The following is a 19796-nucleotide window of genomic DNA, read 5'->3' on the forward strand; positions in this document are numbered from 1 at the left end:
TAAACAAACCTATAATGGTGATGAACGCTGGTTCGAGGGGCCCCCTGTGAATTTTTGCCTAGGGCCACAAAAGACCAGAACCACCTGTGCAAAGAGCCCATTGTCCCATAATCCGTGGATGAGCATGAGCTCCTCGTGTGGCTCAAGCTCCTGACTGGCCTTTTCACACACGGTTACAAACCTCAGTGGTATAAATTATTTTTCAATCACAAATTTCCGTGCAGCCATGACGCCTTGAGCCCATCACGAGACAATGCTTCATGCTGTTAGAAACTGACATAACTCCAGCCTGTCCAATAGCAGCTGTCGGTCTGTGGGCGGTGATAGTTGATTCAGACTCGGTTAGTTCAAATCTCAATAAATTGCTCCCGCACACATAACACGCTCGTGTTGTCTTGCTTGCCTGTTATGGAGATGGAAACGAGTCGGGACAAAGTGCAGCAGAAGCCTGTTCGCCTCATAGCAGCGGTCTGCAATGGCATGGGCATTGGGAAAGACGGAGGGATGCCCTGGAGTTTACCGTAAGTGAAACCATTTGGAATCGATGTTTTATATAGGCTACCAGTTGTCATGATATAGCCTCCAACATGTAAGATAAGATCAGACAATCCTTCACTGGTGCCACGGTGGGCACACTTCCAGTGTTACAGCAGCAGAAGATGATAACAGATGCGAAATATAATAATGTCATGTGAAGAGTGAAAAAAGCAAATTAACAGTTACAAATAGCTAAGGACAGAAAAAAGGGCAAGTGAGAGTAAAACACCAGAAAAGATAAATAAACAGACTGGATATGCTTGCTGTATCCAGATGTGGAATAGGACAGCTCATTAAGGAGTCAGTCATCTTCAGTATTTCAGTCTTAACTGTTACTGTATAGGTATCAGCTTGCATCCAAACCTCTTGGTGATGTTTTGAGGAATAGTTTAATAGCCATTTTCACAGTTAAATATTTTGTATAATGTGAATCAGAAGAGCTCAAAGAGATGTGTGAAGAATGCTGACTTTGTTGGATCAAAAGACAAAAAACAATAATGATTAGTAGAATAGCTGTGGCCAGAAGATAAGCTGGAACAAGCACATGTTTGGTATTTCTAGCTGACAAATGACAAAAAAAAGTCATTTAAATGATCTTTTAAATTCCTTCATCATGTAATTGATGAATCAAACAATGCTGCAGTCACATGAGCACTAGTTGTAAAGTTAGAAAGCACTAAGCAGCATGATGCTTAAGTTACCAGTGATATCACGTTGTACTAGTGGATGCAGCAGGAGAGTACTGACTGTTCTGCCTGATTAATATTGAAAACTTGACTCTTTCAGATCTGAATTCCAGTACTTTATGAACACTATCTCAAGGGTGTCGAGACCAGGTATCCTCCACATCAATATTACACCATATTATAGCCACTTCATAACGGACTGGGTTTAAATGCTGGGTTTTGGTACTTTTACCAAAATGATGAATCCATGCTTTGATAAATACAGAAGAGTTGGTTGTTTTTTTTGGTATATCTGGTTATTTTATCCTTATGCCAAATGTATGAGGCCTAGATCTCAATATATTATGATGGATCATGATATGGAATTACATATACCATGATACAAGATGTTTTACTATGGAGTAAGACAGCTGTCAAAGAGATGTGTCCATGATCAAAAGATTTGTACGTGATTCTAACCATTCATATTCGTAAATAAAAAAGTTGTACACATAATTCTGCGAATGATGCGTCGAAGCCGAGGATGGCTGACAACAGTGCACCCACTGACACCGCCGGTAACTCAGGGGAAGCATCATCACAGCTAAAGTCAATAACACATCCAACATTTATTTATTTCGTGAAATTGAACTGTTAAATAATAGATATCAGAACCCTGCAACACAGAGCTGATAAGGTACCCACCAGCTCACAGGCCCAAGGGGAAGAACACAAGCCCCTGAGAGGCATGAACTGATGAAGCCTCTTGGATGAGAGGTGAAACGTCTTCCTAGACAAATAACCAAGTCCAGTTGCTTTTGACTGAAATTGCTTTGGGGATATTATTATTCAAGGTCTGAAAAGACTTAATATTTTCGTTATTTAAACTAGTTTAGTCATTAGCCAACAAAAGCTCTAAATGCCAATATTAGTTTTTTTCAATTTTGGGAGAAATGTTGTCGGTAGTTGATAGAATAAAACAAAAACAATGTACCAATATTTGATTTTACTCAAACACATACCTATAAATAGTTAAACCAGAGCAACTGATCATTTGGGGAGTTGTATATACCAACCATTAGCATGCAAGTTCATACAACAAATATCAATTATTATATGATTATTAATAATAATAATAATAATTAGTATTATTACTACAGTCTGGACCCACGCAAACCACACTTAAGCGCCTGATCTCAAGCAATTGACTGCAAGCAAATAATAATAACTTTTATAGGGCTTTATTGAGTATTATCAATGTTGGTCTGTTATTTCTGTTTATTAGGCCGCTGCTGGGGACGCAGCTCTAATCAAAGAGGCTACGGAGGAACTATGCAGGACATTTTCCTGATGGTTCTTTTTTTACCTTGATTAAACCGCTTCAGAGTAATAGTGCTGGTTAAATAAATGACTAATTACGTGGAGAATAGAGCTTCAGACCCGGTGTCCCAGCTCTCGTCTCTGTAGCACTGTGACACACGTGCACTGTAACGCCTAATCTCTTATTTATGACAGATGACAATACACAAATATACACGTGGTAATGTTTATGCTTCGTTGTAAACAACTGCCCGTGACTGAGAACAGAGTCAGCAAAGCGGAATTGAAACCGGATTTATACAATGGACAGATTTATTTGCCAATTGACACAATTTATAAATCGTTAAAAGCCGTATTTTAAGCCGTCAACATTATATCTCAAATTAGTTTTTGTTTTCCATCAGTGCTAATTAGCAAACTTAAGCCAACTTCTATTGCTAGTAGCAAATGCAAGCAGTAACTGAGAAGTAACTGTATATTATTTAAAACAGTACAATTTCATGATATAGATAACTAAATAAAAATGAATAAATGTTGGATGTGTTATTGACTTTAGCTGTGATGATGCTTCCCCTGAGTTACCGGCGGTGCACTGTCTTCAGCTATGTGACGTCATTTCAACACTTTTTTTACTCGTACCCACAAACTGAATTCATGTTCACAGGGGAGACTTCATAGTCGTAGAAATTAGAGTTGTACTCACAGCTTTTAGATTCATACTCACATAAAAACAACCCTTACCCGAACAAATTCTCAGACTTGTGTATGACAGCAGAATTTTGTTTACAACTTTTTTATTTATGAATACGAATGGTTAGAATCATGGACGGATCTTTTAATCATGGACACATCTTTTCGACAGCTGTCTTACTCCATTTTTTTCCCCTATCCATCTTTACTCTGGTATGGGTATAATTCATTTGGTACTCAAAACTTTCAAGATTTTGAAACCCAGTCCTCTACTGTACTATATGTGAGACTTGAGAGCTGCAATTGTTGAAATTTTAAGTTAAGTGTCAAATATTTTTGTTCTATTTCAGGAAAGATGAACATGATGGTCTGGGGCAAACTGTGCTTCCACTACCACCCAAAATCCACGTTCCCAGTTGCCAATGCTCTGCATGCGGTGCTTAGCACGACACTGGAGTGAGTGCTCTCTCAGACAAACTCCTTCTTCAACAAGGGGATCAGGATATTCAGGGTTATCCAGAAAGCAAGGTTTCCATTGTCATTCATTCTTTTCAATCTAATGGGAACAAACTTCTGCTCTGACAGGACTGTTCCAGATCACGCCCACTTCCTGTGCCAAAACCTTGAGAGTGCTGTCCGTCTGGCTGCACAGCCCCCCCTCGCTGACTTGATTGAGACCATCTGGATTATTGGTAGAACGCAGGTTTATGAGGTAAACCAGTCTGAGCGTCATGAAAGATATTAGCATGACTGTATTGACCAGTTTGGGAAAAAATTATTTACGAGACCCTGTTGAGCTCCCCCCTCACACACATTTCCATAATCCAGTCGGCCCAGCTCTGCAGAGTTCACCTACACGTTTGTAATTTGTATTACAATTTAGAGATTGTGGCCTCATTTGATTCCCAACTTTCCCAGCTCCACCCAACTTCAAACCGGTCTGCTCAGTCAGAATAAAGACATTTTAATGCTTGTGCTGTAGGGGTCTGATGAGACACTCGGCTCACGAGATGAAGCTTTGACTTTTGCCCTTAAATCATATTTTCAAAATGTATTTGTTTAATAACATTAATATTTGAATATATTCAAATATTTATTAATAATCTTTTGACCATTTAACGCCTTCAATAAGTCCTATATTTATATGAACAAAATTAAGTTGTATATGGTCAGTCCACCAAAGGGCAGTGTATTAATGTCAATAGGAAATGCTGTTTTCAGGGGAAAACCTGCTCCCATATATCATGCTAATGGGCCTCATATCTCCGCAAACGAACCATGTCAGTAAATCTGTCGCTCTATTTTGACAGGCATAGGGGAGGCCTGGTGAAGGAGATTCTGACATGCCTGACCAGATAGGCTCTCAAGTTTCTGGTCGTCTCATAGTATGATAGTTTGGTCTCACATACTCAACATATCGCTTTGTCCTTACTCGTGATTTTTCCTTCTTTTCGTGAGGAAACCAAAGTAGTGGCATACGTTGCTTTTCAGGTCATCAGGAGTGTAGATTTTTAACTCCTCGTCAGGCGGGGTTGTAGGCGCTGGCGCCCGCCCTTAAAGTATACATCCGTTAAGTATACAACAGTAAAGTGTATGCCCGCGGTCCCAGCGAGGCAGTTGACATACAGTCTACGCGGCACACAGAGAGCGTGTTTAGAAGTGTTGTGACGACCGCCACACATTCATTTTCAACAACTTGTAGATTTTCTTTTACATTTTACTGTGCCATACACTTGTGAGGAGCATTTTAAGATTACAAAAGAAAAGTGTAAAAATGCCAGAAAGGTCAGAACTGATTTCACTTTCAAAATGATGGTAAACATGAAACTGTTAAAAATATCCAGTGCCATGTGGAGACACAAATATGCAAAGTTTTCTTATGCAGCTTAGATTTGTTACTTTCTATGTAAGTGCGTTTTCTTCCACAATAGAAGCTCATTTAAATCCCATAATATGTTGAATTACACATGGAAAAGCAGGCTGTTAATACTCTTAACATGACTAGAATCTCTGTTGCTTGTGGATTGTTATCAGGCTGCACTGAAGCATCCTTGGTGTGACTTGGTTTACCTGACAGAGATCATGGCGGACTTTGACTGCAACGTTTTCTTCCCTGAGTTTGACAGAGGACTCTTTAAAGAAGAAGAAGGGTAGGTATTGATCTCATCCCCAGACCACTAGTCCTGACCTGGACCTGAAGTCATGATTTAGATTCTAAATACAAAAAAACACACACACACAGACATACACCCACACCCACACACACACACACACACACACGCACACACACACACAACCCTGCTGGAACGAGCCAAATTCACACAAATTCCTGCTCGTTGTGGCCTCTCAGCTCTTTGTGTGTGTCTCACCCCTGCCCTCAGTCAAAAAGACACACAGGCCTACAGCTCTTTATAAATTCATGACCTAGCAGCATAATCTATAGCATAAAACCTCTGTGGATCTATACCAATTCAACATTTTATTTATAATGCCAAATAGTTATCTCAAGACACTTTACATATAGCGTAGGTAAATACAACACGCTACGACTTATTTATGATTTACAGAGACCCAACAATTCCCCCATGAGCAGAAACAAGTTGCACTGGCTTTAATGAAAGTATAAATTATATAGTTATTATATAAACAAAAACCTTCCCTATAGCAGGCAGGAACGTCAGACAGACCCAGCTCTATGGAGGAAGGACATCTGTCTGCACCGGTTGGGGAGGAAGAAAATGAGAGAGAAAGAGAGAAAAGACAGACAGAGAGACAAAGAAAGACAGATAGACAGTCACAGAGATGCAAGCAACCACAGAAGTAACAGTGACTATAATAATAATATATATAATATCTATAGTAATGTGAATATGACTTATAAGTTATGACAGTTAATAAAGCAGAACAGTAGAGACAAGTACAGCTAAGGTGACAGAATATGACAATGATAATAATTATGGTGGAAAATATGATCAATGCTGAGTAGTGGTAATAACAGCTGTGATACAATGAGAAATATGACTGATGATGTTCTTATGGCTAAAAATTTTATAATTTATAAAACTAATTATAGTATATATAAATAATAGTAATAATAATAGCAACAGGAAGCGTTATGCAGGGCCACAGGAGCACAAACAACTCAGGGGAAGAATTTGAATGAATGAAGGCACATGAATAATACAGATTATTCCCCTGCAGATTAGGCCTATAGCAGCATAATTAAGTAAGCATAACAAAATCATTTTAGGCCCCAATTAAGACTAAGAATGGCATGGTGTTGAGAAAAAAAATGTAATCGTGACCGTAAAATTGAAAGTCTAAGTCTCATTAAACTGTTAAAAGAAGTCACAAAATGATTTTGTAACTTTTGTCCCAAAGCAAACATTAGTACGAATAACTGTGCTGGTTTAAATCCTTACATCACACTAACTGTAACTGCACTGCATTTGAAAAGTAAATTAGTAAATGATGTTCACTAAAGTGTTCTTAGTTAGTTTTTAGTATTATCTCAGATTTCTTTACACATTACATTACTGATTGTGATTAGAAAAAGCCTGAGGATTATACTGCCCTACAAAGCCTAAGTGCAGTAAGTCAAAGTTTAAAGTTTTTTTTACTGTCCCAACAAATGAATATTTGGCACATTGATGATGGATTATAGTTTACTACTTTACCAAAACAGTGCATGAATTAGTTTATTAATGATATCATAGTTACTGCACTTGGGCTTTGTAGGGCAGTAAACCTCTTCTATGTCAGTAGGTTTTCTTTCACAATAAAAGTTCATATCTGAGTGGATATTGCTTATTAACATATTTGACAGTTTTCTGTCCTGTTTGATGAACTCACAAAGCTGTTTTTCTTTTGTTTCCAAACAAGATTTCCTGATGTACCACGTGGAATTCAAGAGGAGAATGGCATCAAGTATGAATGCAAAGTATTGAAGAAAAAGATTGAGAACAACTAACAAAAAAAAAATCAATATGTTGTCAGAAAACACTCAAAATGACTAATTTCTTGAAAACCTTTTGATATTTCCTGAATAGACTGTAGAGACATGCTGCCAACCCAAACCAACAGTGTGTCATTATGTATTTATAAATTGAGCATTCCAGTTTACAGCAAATGTGACTTTTATACTCTTTGTAATGTATGACAAACTTTAACAGTGGCCAAGTTTTATGTGTATTCATTCTTGAACTGACGTGTGTAATCATTTCCAATTCAAAAATAAAAAATGTAAGTTGATATCTACAGAAGCGTAATGCCTTCACTGGAGAAGAAAATATTTGCCTTTGTTTTCTGAATTATCAAGATAATTATGTCATAATTATAAGAAGTTTTTCGGAATAAATGAGATACCTCAAAATCCAGCAAGAAGCTCCCATCTGTATTGAGTATGGTTGCTACCTCTAAAGTAGGATAGATGGATGGAGTGAATTATTAAAGCTGCAGATGGCAGGTCGAGTTGACTCAGTCAAATTTCAAATGTTTACAACTTTCACACTCCTCCCCCCTTACTACCAAGTTCCTCCGCTCCCAACGAGTGCTCATCAGTGCGTGTGCACCGGATTCCTGTGAATGTGCTCATCTCTTCTCTCATTAATGAATGGCATTGAGTACACACTACACAGCAGTAGGTTGGTTAACTTACTCATAGATAGCAGTTGTCATTTAGCCAATGCCTAGCTTGATGCGTGTGCATGTGATACTGTAACCTGCGCGAGGGGGGATCTGTGCCTGACAGTCAGCTCTCACACAGCCTTCCACTGCAACCGGATGATACGGTTGCAGTGGATCTTTGCATAACAGTTTGATTTAAGTGACCCGTATGTTTCTCAGTTTTGGCTTACAAAGGGGCATTTTAGCACACGTTTTGGCCCACATGAGGGCACATTAGCACAGGTCTTGGTTCCAAGAGGACACTGTAACACACGTTGTGGCTCCTAGAGGGCACTTTAGCACACGTGTTGGCTGCCATGAGGACACTTCAGTGTGTGTTTTGGCTCCTAGAGGGCACTTTAGTACGCATTTTGGCTCCATGAGGGCACTTTAGCACACGTTTTAGCTTCCAAAGGGGCACTTTAGCACGCATTTTGGTTCCCATAAGGACACTTGTGTGTTTTGGCTCCTAGAGGGCACTTTAGTACGCATTTTGGCTCCAAGAGGGCACTTTAGCACAGGTTTTGGCTTTGAAGAGGACACTTTAACACGCGTTATGGCTCCCAGGGGGGGTCACGTGTTTTTCAACAATTGGGCCACGGGGGGGGGGGGGGGGGGTAGTACATTATATCACTGTACAACTGTACAACTGTTGAAACCCCTAATCGTTAATCAGTGCCCTTTTATTGCTTCAACACTCTTCATCATTCAGACGAGGACATCATATGAGTGAACCCGTGTAATTCAGCCGGAAATTTAATCAGCTGAATGTTTATCTCTACATCAGGTCTATGAACATCTTTGGCCTCTACATCTGTCAAAATGTCAAAATTTGATTCCCATCTGAGTGATGGAAAAATGTAAATGAGAGACTTTGCTTTGTTTCCATTAAGTGTTATGATTCCCACATCCCGGGTCCAAGTTGTGTTGTGCTTTGTACTCATATCCCTCATGCAGCTTGTAGAACTGATACACACACATGTTCCACATGTAGACTACCTTTTATATTTTTGATCAGTTTGTATCAATTGATGTAAATTGTGCTTTCACTAAGACATTTCAGAGTTTTTCTGGTAAAGAATAAAACAGGAGAAAGTTCAGGAGGTGCTCCTCTTTATTGAGTTAGTGTGTTGAATATCTCATCGTTTTTCATTTGTTTTGACCTTTTATCCCAATTTTAGATATTGCAGATATTTTTAATTTTTTTAAAGTATAGTAGCTCAATGTTATCCTCTTTTAAGTAAGGTCTTATCCCATATCTGTTAATTACTGTAACAGATTTTATGTTAGTCCCTTACCAACCTTGTTGTTTTTATTAATTTAATCAATCACCAATATGTACTTCCTACATCACATATCAAGCCTTTAAGTTTTAAGCCTTTCATTTGTCAAATGCTTTTTTTCACTTTTGGGTTTTAAATATCTTTTTGCATGTGTTGTTAGAAGTTTTTTGTGCCTGCTTGAGCATGGATGGATTACTTAACGGGCCTACCGGGCCCATAAGGTCAGGGGCCCTGATCCAACCCACAAAATTATCGCAAAGAGATGCCAAAGGACCACAAGTGTACACAAAACTACCAAAAATTACCACAAAGAAACTAAAAAAAATGACAATATGGATACAAAATGTCTACAGACATACAAAACAACTGAAATGGGCATAAAATGACCATGTAGGAAACTGCCTAAAATTAAGTGCACAGTGACACAAGAGACCCAAAATTACTACAAAACAACATGTAGTGGAGGGCAGAGGTGCTGCTTGCCAGCAGTCAAAGCAGGCAGCTGCTAAGGGCCCCAGACCAGTAGGAGGCCCCCAAGGGCTGACACACCTGACCTCCCTAAGGTGGTCACCACACCTGTCTCCAAGTTTTTAAAAAATGTTTTCACTCCCGTTTCAAGTGACGTGCATGGTTCAGTTTAAACAAACCTATACTGGTGATGAACGCTGGTTCGAGGGGCCCCCTGTGAATTTTTGCCTAGGGCCCCAAAAGACCAGAACCACCTCTGCAAAGAGCCCATTGTCCCATAATCCGTGGATGAGCATGAGCTCCTCGTGTGGCTCAAGCTCCTGACTGGCCTTTTCACACACGGTTACAAAAGTCAGTGGAATGACTACGGAAAAATTATTTTTCAATCACAAATTTCCGTGCAGCCAGGAAGCCTTGAGCTTACCTCGAGACAATGCTTCATGCTGTTAGAAAACGCGAACTCACACTGAGCAGAAAATGACATAACTCCAGCTTGTCCAATAGCAGCTGTCGGTCTGTGGGCGGTGATAGTTGATTCAGACTCGGTTAGTTCAAACCTCAATAAATTGCTCCCGCACACATAACACGCTCGTGTTGTCTTGCTTGCCTGTTATGGAGATGGAAAGGAGTCGGGACAAAGTGCAGCAGAAGCCTGTTCGCCTCATAGCAGCGGTCTGCAATGGCATGGGCATCGGGAAAGACGGAGAGCTGCCCTGGAGTTTACCGTAAGTGAAACCATTTGGAATGACGTCTCTTAGGGAATGTGGACGATGCCATTCAATGCATTTAGGCTCCTGTGTCGGCGACAGAATAGATGTTTTATATAGGCTACCAGTTGTCATGATATAGCCTCCAACATGTAAGATAAGATCAGACAATCCTTCACTGGTGCCACGGTGGGCACACTTCCAGCGTTACAGCAGCAGAAGATGATAACAGATGCGAAATATAATAATGTCATGTGAAGAGAGAAAAAGCAAATTAACAGTTACAAATAGCTAAGGACAGAAAAAAGGGCAAGTGAGAGTAAAACACCAAAAAAGATAAATAAACAGACTGGATATGCTTGCTGCATCCAGATGTGGAATAGGACAGCTCATTAAGGAGTCAACCATCTTCAGTATTTCAGTCTTAACTGTTACTGTATAGGTATCAGCTTGCATCCAAACCTCTTGGTGATGTTTTGAGGAATAGTTTATATAGCCATTTTCACAGTTAAATATTTTGTATAATGTGAATCAGAAGAGCTCAAAGAGATGTGTGAAGAATGCTGACTTTGTTGGATCAAAAGACAAAAAACAATAATGATTAGTAGAATAGCTGTGGCCAGAAGATAAGCTGGAACAAGCACATGTTTGGTATTTCTAACTGACAAATGACAAAAGAAAAGTCATTAAAATGATCTTTTAAATTCCTTGATTATGTAATTGATGAATCAAACAATGCTGCAGTCACATGAGCACTAGTTGTAAAGTTAGAAAGCACTAGCATTTAATTTAAAGCCTTATCCTAATATTCAGGATTCCTGTACAAACGTTAGTTTCTCTGAAATTGATCACCTTGTTGACAGTGTTGCAGGCTCGCTATAAACACACTCGACTGTTGCTCCTTTAAAAAAGAAGATAACGAAACAGAGGCCTTGCGATAAACTGGTGTCCTGTCAAGGGTGAACCCCGCCTCACGCCCGTTGTCAGCTGGGATTGGCTCCAGGCTCAGTAGTATTGACTTCATGACCTTCTTTAATGATAAAATTATTCAATTTTATTCACGTTATATATGCTTCCCTTAGGAAATATTATAAGGAAGTACTCCATACATTTTTAATTGTTATGCTGATGATACACAATTATATTTGTTGATAAAACCAGAAGAAACCGATCACTTAGCTAAACTTCAAAGGTGCATTAGGAAATAAAAAGCTGGATGACCTGCAACTTTCTGATGTTAAACTCAGATACAACTTAAGCTATCGTACTTGGCCCTGAAGGCCTCCAAAACTCAAGATCTAAAGATATTGTTACTCATGATGATGTTGTGTTGTCCTCCAGCACCACAGTAAGGAACCTTGGAGTTATTATTTCAGGATATGTCCTTCGATTCTCACATAAAACTAACGACAAGGACTGCATATTTTCACCTGCGTAATATTGCAAAAATTAGGAACATTATGTCTCAGAAAGATGCAGAAAAACTAGTCCATGCATTTGTTTCTTCTAGGCTGGACTACTGCAACTCCTTATTATCAGGCTGCTCCAATAAGTCTGTTAAGAGTCTCCAGCTGGTCCAAAATGCTGCAGCTCGTGTACTTACCAAAACAAATCGAAGAGAACATATTTCTCCTGTATTAGCTTCTTTGCACTGGCTACCTCTAAAATCTAGAATAGAATTTAAAATCCTTCTCCTTACCTACAAAGCTCTTATTGGTCAGGCTCTGTCGTATCTTAAAGAACTCATAGTACCGTATTACCCGACTAAATCGCTGCTCTCTGAGAATGCAGGGCTACTTGTCGTTCCTAGCAGTGCCGGCCCTGAGTAATTTGGTGCCCTAGGCAAGATTTTAGCCGGCACACCCTTATATCACAGCAGTCAATTTCACAATCAACGTTCATACACTCACACAGAAACTGGATGTGTGTATTCAAGATTTTATTTCTTTGAGTAAAAAAATCACACCAAATAAAAACTAAAGAAATAAACAAGTGACAAATTAAAAATACTAAATAAATAAGGCAAACATATTAAGCTAAACAGTGCACATGTAAACAAGTGATATAATATGAATTAAAAATACAATATAGATAAGGCAAACATATTAAGCTAAACAGTGCACATGTAAACAAGTGACATAATATGAATTAAGAATACAATATAAATATGGTATTGCACAAAATAAATAATGAAACCAGTGCAGATATGACAACACACACTGTTGCACACAGTAAAGAAAAATGGTAGACCTCTTGATACACCGCTATTTACATGATACATGAGAGAACATCACGCCACCTGTTTCTCTCAGCCTCAGCGAGTGCCATGTCTTGCCTATCTATTGTTAACCCCTTTGCAAACTGGACCTCCAACTCCTTCCATGTTGCCATGTGGGTATTATGCTCCTGGCTATCCCCATGAGCTTTCAGCAACTGGCTTGCATTTTTCCAGTCCTTCAGTCCTTCTTTGTAAAGTTTGTAATCTTTTGTAGAGAACATTTTGCAGCAAAAGCAGTGTAAGCTATCATTCTTTTTGGAATACATCAGCCAGCTTCTTTTGATTGTTTCCCCATTAACTAAGACTCTTTTAAAAAAAGTCATGTTGACACCTTCTCCCATCTTTATTTTTCGTAAATGGTAACTGTTTTTGTTTGAAATGGTCCTCTGTGTACTAACTCTTTTCTTACTTTGTCTGTAAGAAGAGCTGGCCAGTCAGCAGGGTCTGTTGGTGCAGCCTTCAGTCCTGATGCTGTGTCACTGGGGGTGGTACTGAAATACTTTCAAAGTGCATCTGGAGAGAGAAGAAAAGAAATGTGACCGCTGGATGTTACATTTTAATAACAAATGGTGTGCTATAAGACTAAAATGAAAATACAATGAGATTCATTAAACTTTATTGTCATTGCAATACAATTCAGTCTAACCAGAGAACAAAAAGCAGTAATGTGCAGTGGAATTAATATTTATATTTCGTCTATGAATGATATGGGAAAGCTAAGGTGTGGAGTATTTACAGTAATACACTTTAACTGCACTTAAACACTGATGTAAACTTTAACAAACATTACTGCGGCACAATTAACAAAGGCTTACAGCTACACTTTTACAAAGGGGGTGGAAAACTAAAATCATTTTAACTGACATACCAGCAGTAGACACCTGTGAAATAACACCTGAACAGGTATAACGTTAATGTTTCAAACGTCCCTGATGAATTTAAGGTGGAGTAAGATTAACTTATGTCGATTCAGCTATTTATTGATTAGTAAACGATGCTGCTATTGTCCGAAGTAAGCTAGCAAGCTAACACTCTGCTCCAACAATGGTAACTACGATCATTCAACTATTTATTTAATTTACTTCATCACATTGACGTTACTGTACCTCTATCTTTTCCCCGTTTTTTCCCTCTTCTTTCCTTCTTTTCCTTCCCTGGGCGCCCAACGGTTTCAGTCTTTTAGACATAATTTCGCTACAGTGTCATTAATCTTCTTCTTTGTCTTGGGGTCACGGTCCGGTCAGATTCAGGCAGCTGGCCTTTCGACCCGCCCCCCTCACGGAGGGCAGGTACAGTGCAGAGAGCCAGGAACCAGAAGAAAGGCCTCTTCATTATTTAACAGTCTTCGCTATTAATTTATGTTGGTGTGAGCTTATTTGATATTTCGTAATGGCGCTGGTAAAAATAAGAATTTATATACATATATACTGTTGTTTTTGTTTCCTCCGCCCGTTTGCGGCGCCCGTGATTCTGCTGCTATAGGCCTAGTCTGCCGGGGGATAATACTTTTCCTGATACTCTGAGCTTCTTTCCTCTCTATCTGTATCATTCATGTCTCGTCAGTGCATGTTACTAATTCAACATCTGCCCCGGAGTTGTTTGTGCTTTGTCATCTCGCAGGTCTCTGCTGATCGTGGTGGTGCCTGCTGCAGTGGTCCTGCATGACGCTTCCTGCTGCTATTATCACTTTTACTCAAAATAAACTAGCATTAGTTTTATAAATTATAAAATGTGTTGCCATAAAAACATCATCAGTAATATATCTTATTGCATCACAGCTGTTATTACCACTACTCATCACTGATCATATTTTCCACCATAATTATTATCATTGTCATATTCTGTCACCTTAGCTGTGCTTTCTATTATTCTGCTATTTTAACTGCCATAACATAGAAGTCATATTCAGATTACTACAGATATTATTATAGTTACTGTTACTTATGTGGTTGCTTGCATCTCTGTGACTGTCTATCTGTCTTTCTTTGTCTCTCTGTCCGTCTTTGTTTCTCTCCGTCTCTCTCCTTTTATTCCTCCCCAACCGAATGATAGTGAATTGGCATTGTAAATAAAATTGAATTGAAAATTGAATTGAACTGAAGAGCAGCATGATGCTTTAGTTACCAGTGATATTACGTTGTACTAGCAGATTCAGAAGGAGAGTACTGACTGTTCTGCCTGATTAATATTGAAAACTTGACTCTTTCAGATCTGAATTCCAGTACTTTATGAACACTATCTCAAGGGTGTCGAGACCAGGTATCCTCCACATCAATATTACACCATATTATAGCCACTTCATAACGGACTGGGTTTAAAATGCTGGGTTTTGGTACTTTTACCAAAATTATAAATCCATACTTTGATAAATACAGCAGAGTTGGTTGTTTTTTTTTGGTATATCTGGTTATTTTATCCTTATGCCAAATGTATGAGGCCTAGATCTCAATATATTATGATGGATCATGATATGGAATTACATATACCATGATACAAGATGTTTTACCATATCCATCTTTACTTTGTTATGGGTATAATTCATTTGGTACTCAAAACTTTCAAGATTTTGAAACCCAGTCCTCTACTGTACTATATGTGAGACTTGAGAGCTGCAATAGTTGAAATGTGTCAAATATTTTTGTTCTATTTCAGGAAAGATGAACATGATGGTCTGGGGCAAACTGTGCTTCTACTCCCACCCAAAATCCACGTTCCCAGTTGCCAATGCTCTGCATGCGGTGCTTAGCACGACACTGGAGTGAGTGCTCTCTCAGACAAACTCCTTCTTCAACAAGGGGATCAGGATATTCAGGGTTATCCAGAAAGCAAGGTTTCCATTGTCATTCATTCTTTTCAATCTAATGGGAACAAACTTCTGCTCTGACAGGACTGTTCCAGATCACGCCCACTTCCTGTGCCAAAACCTTGAGAGTGCTGTCTGTCTGGCTGCACAGCCCCCCCTCGCTGACTTGATTGAGACCATCTGGATTGTTGGTGGAACGCAGGTTTATGAGGTAAACCAGTCTGAGCGTCATGAAAGATATTAGCATGACTGTATTGACCAGTTTGGGAAAAAATTACTTGTGAGACCCTGTTGAGCTCCCTCCTCACACACATTTCCATAATCCAGTCTGCCCAGCTCTGCAGGGTGCAACTTCACGTTTGTAATTTGTATTACAATTTAGAGATCGTGGCCTCATTTGATTTCCAACTTTCCCAGCTCCACCTAACTTCAAACCGGTCTGCTCAGTCAGAATAAAGACATTTTAATGCTTGTGCTGTAGGGGTGTGATGAGACACACTCAGCTCACGAAATTAGAAGATACATGATATTGGGTTAACGAGACGAGGCAACATTTTAACATTATTTTTAACTTTTGAGTATTTGCTTTACAGATACGGTTGATTTTTAGCAGAGATCTGTGGCGGTGCTGCAGGTGTCTTTGCATAGTGCTCGTGTTAGCCATGGTGTGCAGCTCTCACGCCCATAAAGTGTATGCCCGCAGCCCCAGTGTGCCGGTTGACATACAGTCTACGCTCCATACAGAGAGCGTGTTTAGAAGCGTTGTGACGACCTCCACCTGTGTGCCAAAACTTTACTTGTAACTTTTAGCCTGATAAAGCTAGCTTAAAGAAGCTGCGAGGGAATCGCACGCGTTTGCTTCCCGGTGCTGACGGCACTGTCTTCTTACAGTGCTTACATACTGTTCGTGTCTCATCTGTCACTGTTGCCGTTTATCGTCTCCACCAACATGCTGCCACATAAACAATTTAAAAGTGGCGGGGGAATCTTCTATGCCTATTTCGAGGTCAAAGCCAGACTCCGTCATGCTGGCTGCTGCTCTGCACTTATGTACTGATATCGCGAGAGAAAACTTCTCAACTAGATGAGAAATATTGTTTTAAAATCGTTGGACGAGGTCTAGTCACACCTCTAGTGTGCAGTGTTGTGTAGTAACTCATTCATTGGGATTATGTAATCAGATTACAAAAAAAAAGAAATGTGTAATTAGATTATAGTAACATTGTCAGAGATAACTTGATTATTTTTGATTACTTGATTACGTCTTTAAAATATGTCAAATTTAAAATTATGAAAATGCCACTGGATTCAATTTGACAGACCTGCATCCATCAGAGCAGTGACACGACATAGCACTGGGTTACACAGGCAAATAAAAGTAATCCAAATTATTCAGATCATATTTTTTTAACCCATAAAATGCCATGTAATTTGTATTCAATTACTGACTACACGTCAAAGTAATCTGGCTAAACTCTGGGTGTGCATGGCCTTTATGAGACCATGTGTTCTGCACAAACTAAATACAGCATGCAAGCTAATGACATAGTGACAGCCTTTAGCTCATTGTTGATTTAACTTTTAAAATGATGGTAAACATGAAACTGTTAAAAATGTCTAGTGCCATGTGGAGACACAAATATGCAAAGTTTTCTAATGCAGCTTAGATTTGTTACTTCTTATGTAAGTGTGTTTTCTTCCACAATAGAAGCTCATTTAAATCCCATATTATGTTGAATTACACATGGAAAAGCAGGCTGTTAATACTCTTAACATGACTTGAATCTCTGTTGCTTGTGGATTGTTATCAGGCTGCACTGAAGCATCCTTGGTGTGACTTGGTTTACCTGACAGAGATCATGGCGGACTTTGACTGCAACGTTTTCTTCCCTGAGTTTGACAGAGGACTCTTTAAAGAAGAAGAAGGGTATGTATTGATCTCATCCCCAGACCACTAGTCCTGACCTGGACCTGAAGTCATGATTTAGATTCTAAATACAAAAAAAACGATCAATCTGTAGTTGAGCAAGCTAGAGAGTGAATGAAGAGAGGGAGCAGCATTAGAAAAAAAACTAAAAAGTTAATCGGAGAAAAATAAAACATTATTTTTGACTGACTGACAGATGGCAATCACATTCTAATGCATGAATAAACACACTCATATCCGCACAACCCTGCTGGAGGGAGACAAATTCACACATCCTTTTCACTGTAGCCTCTCAGCTTTGCGTGTGTCTCATTCCTGCCCTCAGTCAAACAGACACACAAGCCTGCAGCTCTTCATACAACCATGACCTAGCAGCATACCAATTAAGACTAAGAATGGCCTAGCCGTCAGTGCTGAGAAAAAATCGAACCGTGACCGTAAAATTGAAAGTCTAAGTCTCATTAAACTGTTACAGAAGAGTCACTTTTACATGCAGAGTGTTTTTAAAAACATCAAGCTGTGGCGTTGCCCAATGAGGAAATGATTTTGTAACTTTTGTCACAAAGCAAACATTAGTACTTATAACTGTGCTGGTTTAAATCCTTACATCACACTAACTGTAACTGCACTGCATTTGAAAAGTAAATTAGTAAATGATGTTCACTAAAGTGTTCTTAGTTAGTTTTTAGTACTATCTCAGATTTCTATTAGAGACATTACATTAGTGATTGTTATTAGAAAAAGCCTGAGGATTATACTGCCCTCCAAAGCCTAAGTGCAGTAAGTCAAAGTTTAAAGTTTTTTTACTGTCCCAACAAATGAATATTTGGCACTGTGATGATGGATTATAGTTTACTACTTTACCAAAACAGTGCATGAATTAGTTTATTAATGATATCATAGTTACTGCACTTGGGCTTTGTAGGGCAGTATACCTCTTCTATGTCAGTAGGTTTTCTTTCACAATAAAAGTTCATATCTGAGTGGATATTGTTTATTAACATATTTGACAGTTTTCTGTCCTGTTTGATGAACTCACAAAGCTGTTTTTCTTTTGTTTCCAAACAAGATTTCCTGATGTACCACGTGGAATTCAAGAGGAGAATGGGATCAAGTATGAATGCAAAGTATTGAAGAAAAAGATTGAGGACAACTAACAAAGAAAAAATCAATATGTTGTCAGAAAACACTCAAAATCACTCATTTCTTGAAAACCTTTTGATATTTCCTGAATAGACTGTAGAGACATGCTGCCAACCCAAACCAACAGTGCGTCATTGTGTATTTATAAATTGAGCATTCCAGTTTACAGCAAATGTGACTTTTATACTCTTTGTAATGTATGACAAACTTTAACAGTGGCCAAGTTTTATGTGTATTCATTATTCTTCCATGTCTACTGTTTGGTAGGACATTATGAACTATTCTGGTTTAAAAATGAAAAAAATCTGCCTCTCCTGTCACCTTGTCAGTCTTCCTATCTCGTCCTCCTGCTGCTCAGTAATGTTGCAGCCGCACAGAGATTATGCTCGTCACTGAGTCAGTCAGCGGTTTACGTAGATGACAGCCTATGCTCTGGGTAGCACAGCAGATCTGGGGCCAACGTGACAGATGCCAGTTTAGAAAGCGAAGAGTGAATCGTCCAGATGGTTTGGTCCGATTGTGTAATGACTGTCTTGTTAAAAAGATATGGGGACATTTTACAGCTTGTTATTTGTTGTGGTTAGACAGTGAAAGACATATTTATTAAGAAAGGTTTTTACTTTGCAGTTTTTTTGTTGAATCTATTTTCTTTTCAGGAAAATTAATCAATGGTACAATTTTAATGGCGAAACAACTGACTTTTCATTTTGAATAAAGCAATCCTTATTCATCTGGTTGTATGTGATCCTTTTTGCCACTAGATGGAGGCATGTCAATGAGACAACAGGCAGAAAGCCCACCTTTATGCTGCTGGTAACTGATTAACAATATATCCTATGGACTACACACACACAGGGCATTTAAAGTCTCAGAGAGCCATGGTCACAGTAACTTTACTACAGAATAAATCATATGAATCAGGAGGAGAAACCGATATAAAAGGAGGTCCAGTAAACTCCTTTGTCAAAGCACTTTGATCAATGTGTTGTTTTTGAAATGTTTTTGCAAATCTGACTGGAGGTCAGATCAATATAAGTCAGCCTATAACATTTCGTCGTGAAGGATTTTAACTAATTACACAGAACTCGGATTTTGTGGCGATTATGTTAGCCCCTGTTGACAAAAGCCTGTGTTTCCTATGAGTACCACGGCCTTGTGCCCTAAATTTATTGTGCATTTGTTTTGGAAGCGGGTGAAAGTAAGACGTAACTTATTTTTAATACTATTTTTGTCAGGATGCCATCCTGGCAGCCCTTCTCTTTCCTTTTGTTCTGTGTTTTGTCTCCGTCTGTCTGTGTTTCCCTGCATGT

At 38.9% G+C, this 19796-nt stretch overlaps 2 protein-coding genes across 2 annotated transcripts; both read left to right on the forward strand.

Annotated features, from left to right (window-relative positions):
* Positions 1–414: 414 nt before the first annotated feature.
* On the forward strand, positions 415–7380 carry LOC310948820 (dihydrofolate reductase-like; the record flags this gene model as incomplete). Its single annotated transcript, XM_083916068.1, has 6 exons — positions 415–521; positions 1324–1373; positions 3563–3668; positions 3798–3924; positions 5247–5362; positions 7095–7380. 6 exons carry the CDS (start codon positions 415–417, stop codon positions 7180–7182), a joined length of 594 nt encoding a protein of 197 aa, XP_083772194.1. The 3' UTR covers positions 7183–7380.
* Positions 7381–10232: 2852 nt separating this feature from the next.
* On the forward strand, positions 10233–19206 carry LOC310949388 (dihydrofolate reductase-like). The gene is made up of 6 exons (XM_083916836.1): positions 10233–10353; positions 14823–14872; positions 15266–15371; positions 15501–15627; positions 17228–17343; positions 18413–19206. The coding sequence occupies exons 1-6, from the start codon at positions 10241–10243 to the stop codon at positions 18498–18500; spliced, it is 600 nt and encodes a 199-aa protein (XP_083772962.1). The 5' UTR covers positions 10233–10240; the 3' UTR covers positions 18501–19206.
* Positions 19207–19796: the final 590 nt, after the last annotated feature.

The sequence above is a fragment of the Echiichthys vipera genome (assembly GCF_963691815.1).
Source record: "Echiichthys vipera genome assembly, chromosome: 7".
NCBI lineage: Eukaryota > Metazoa > Chordata > Actinopteri > Perciformes > Trachinidae > Echiichthys > Echiichthys vipera.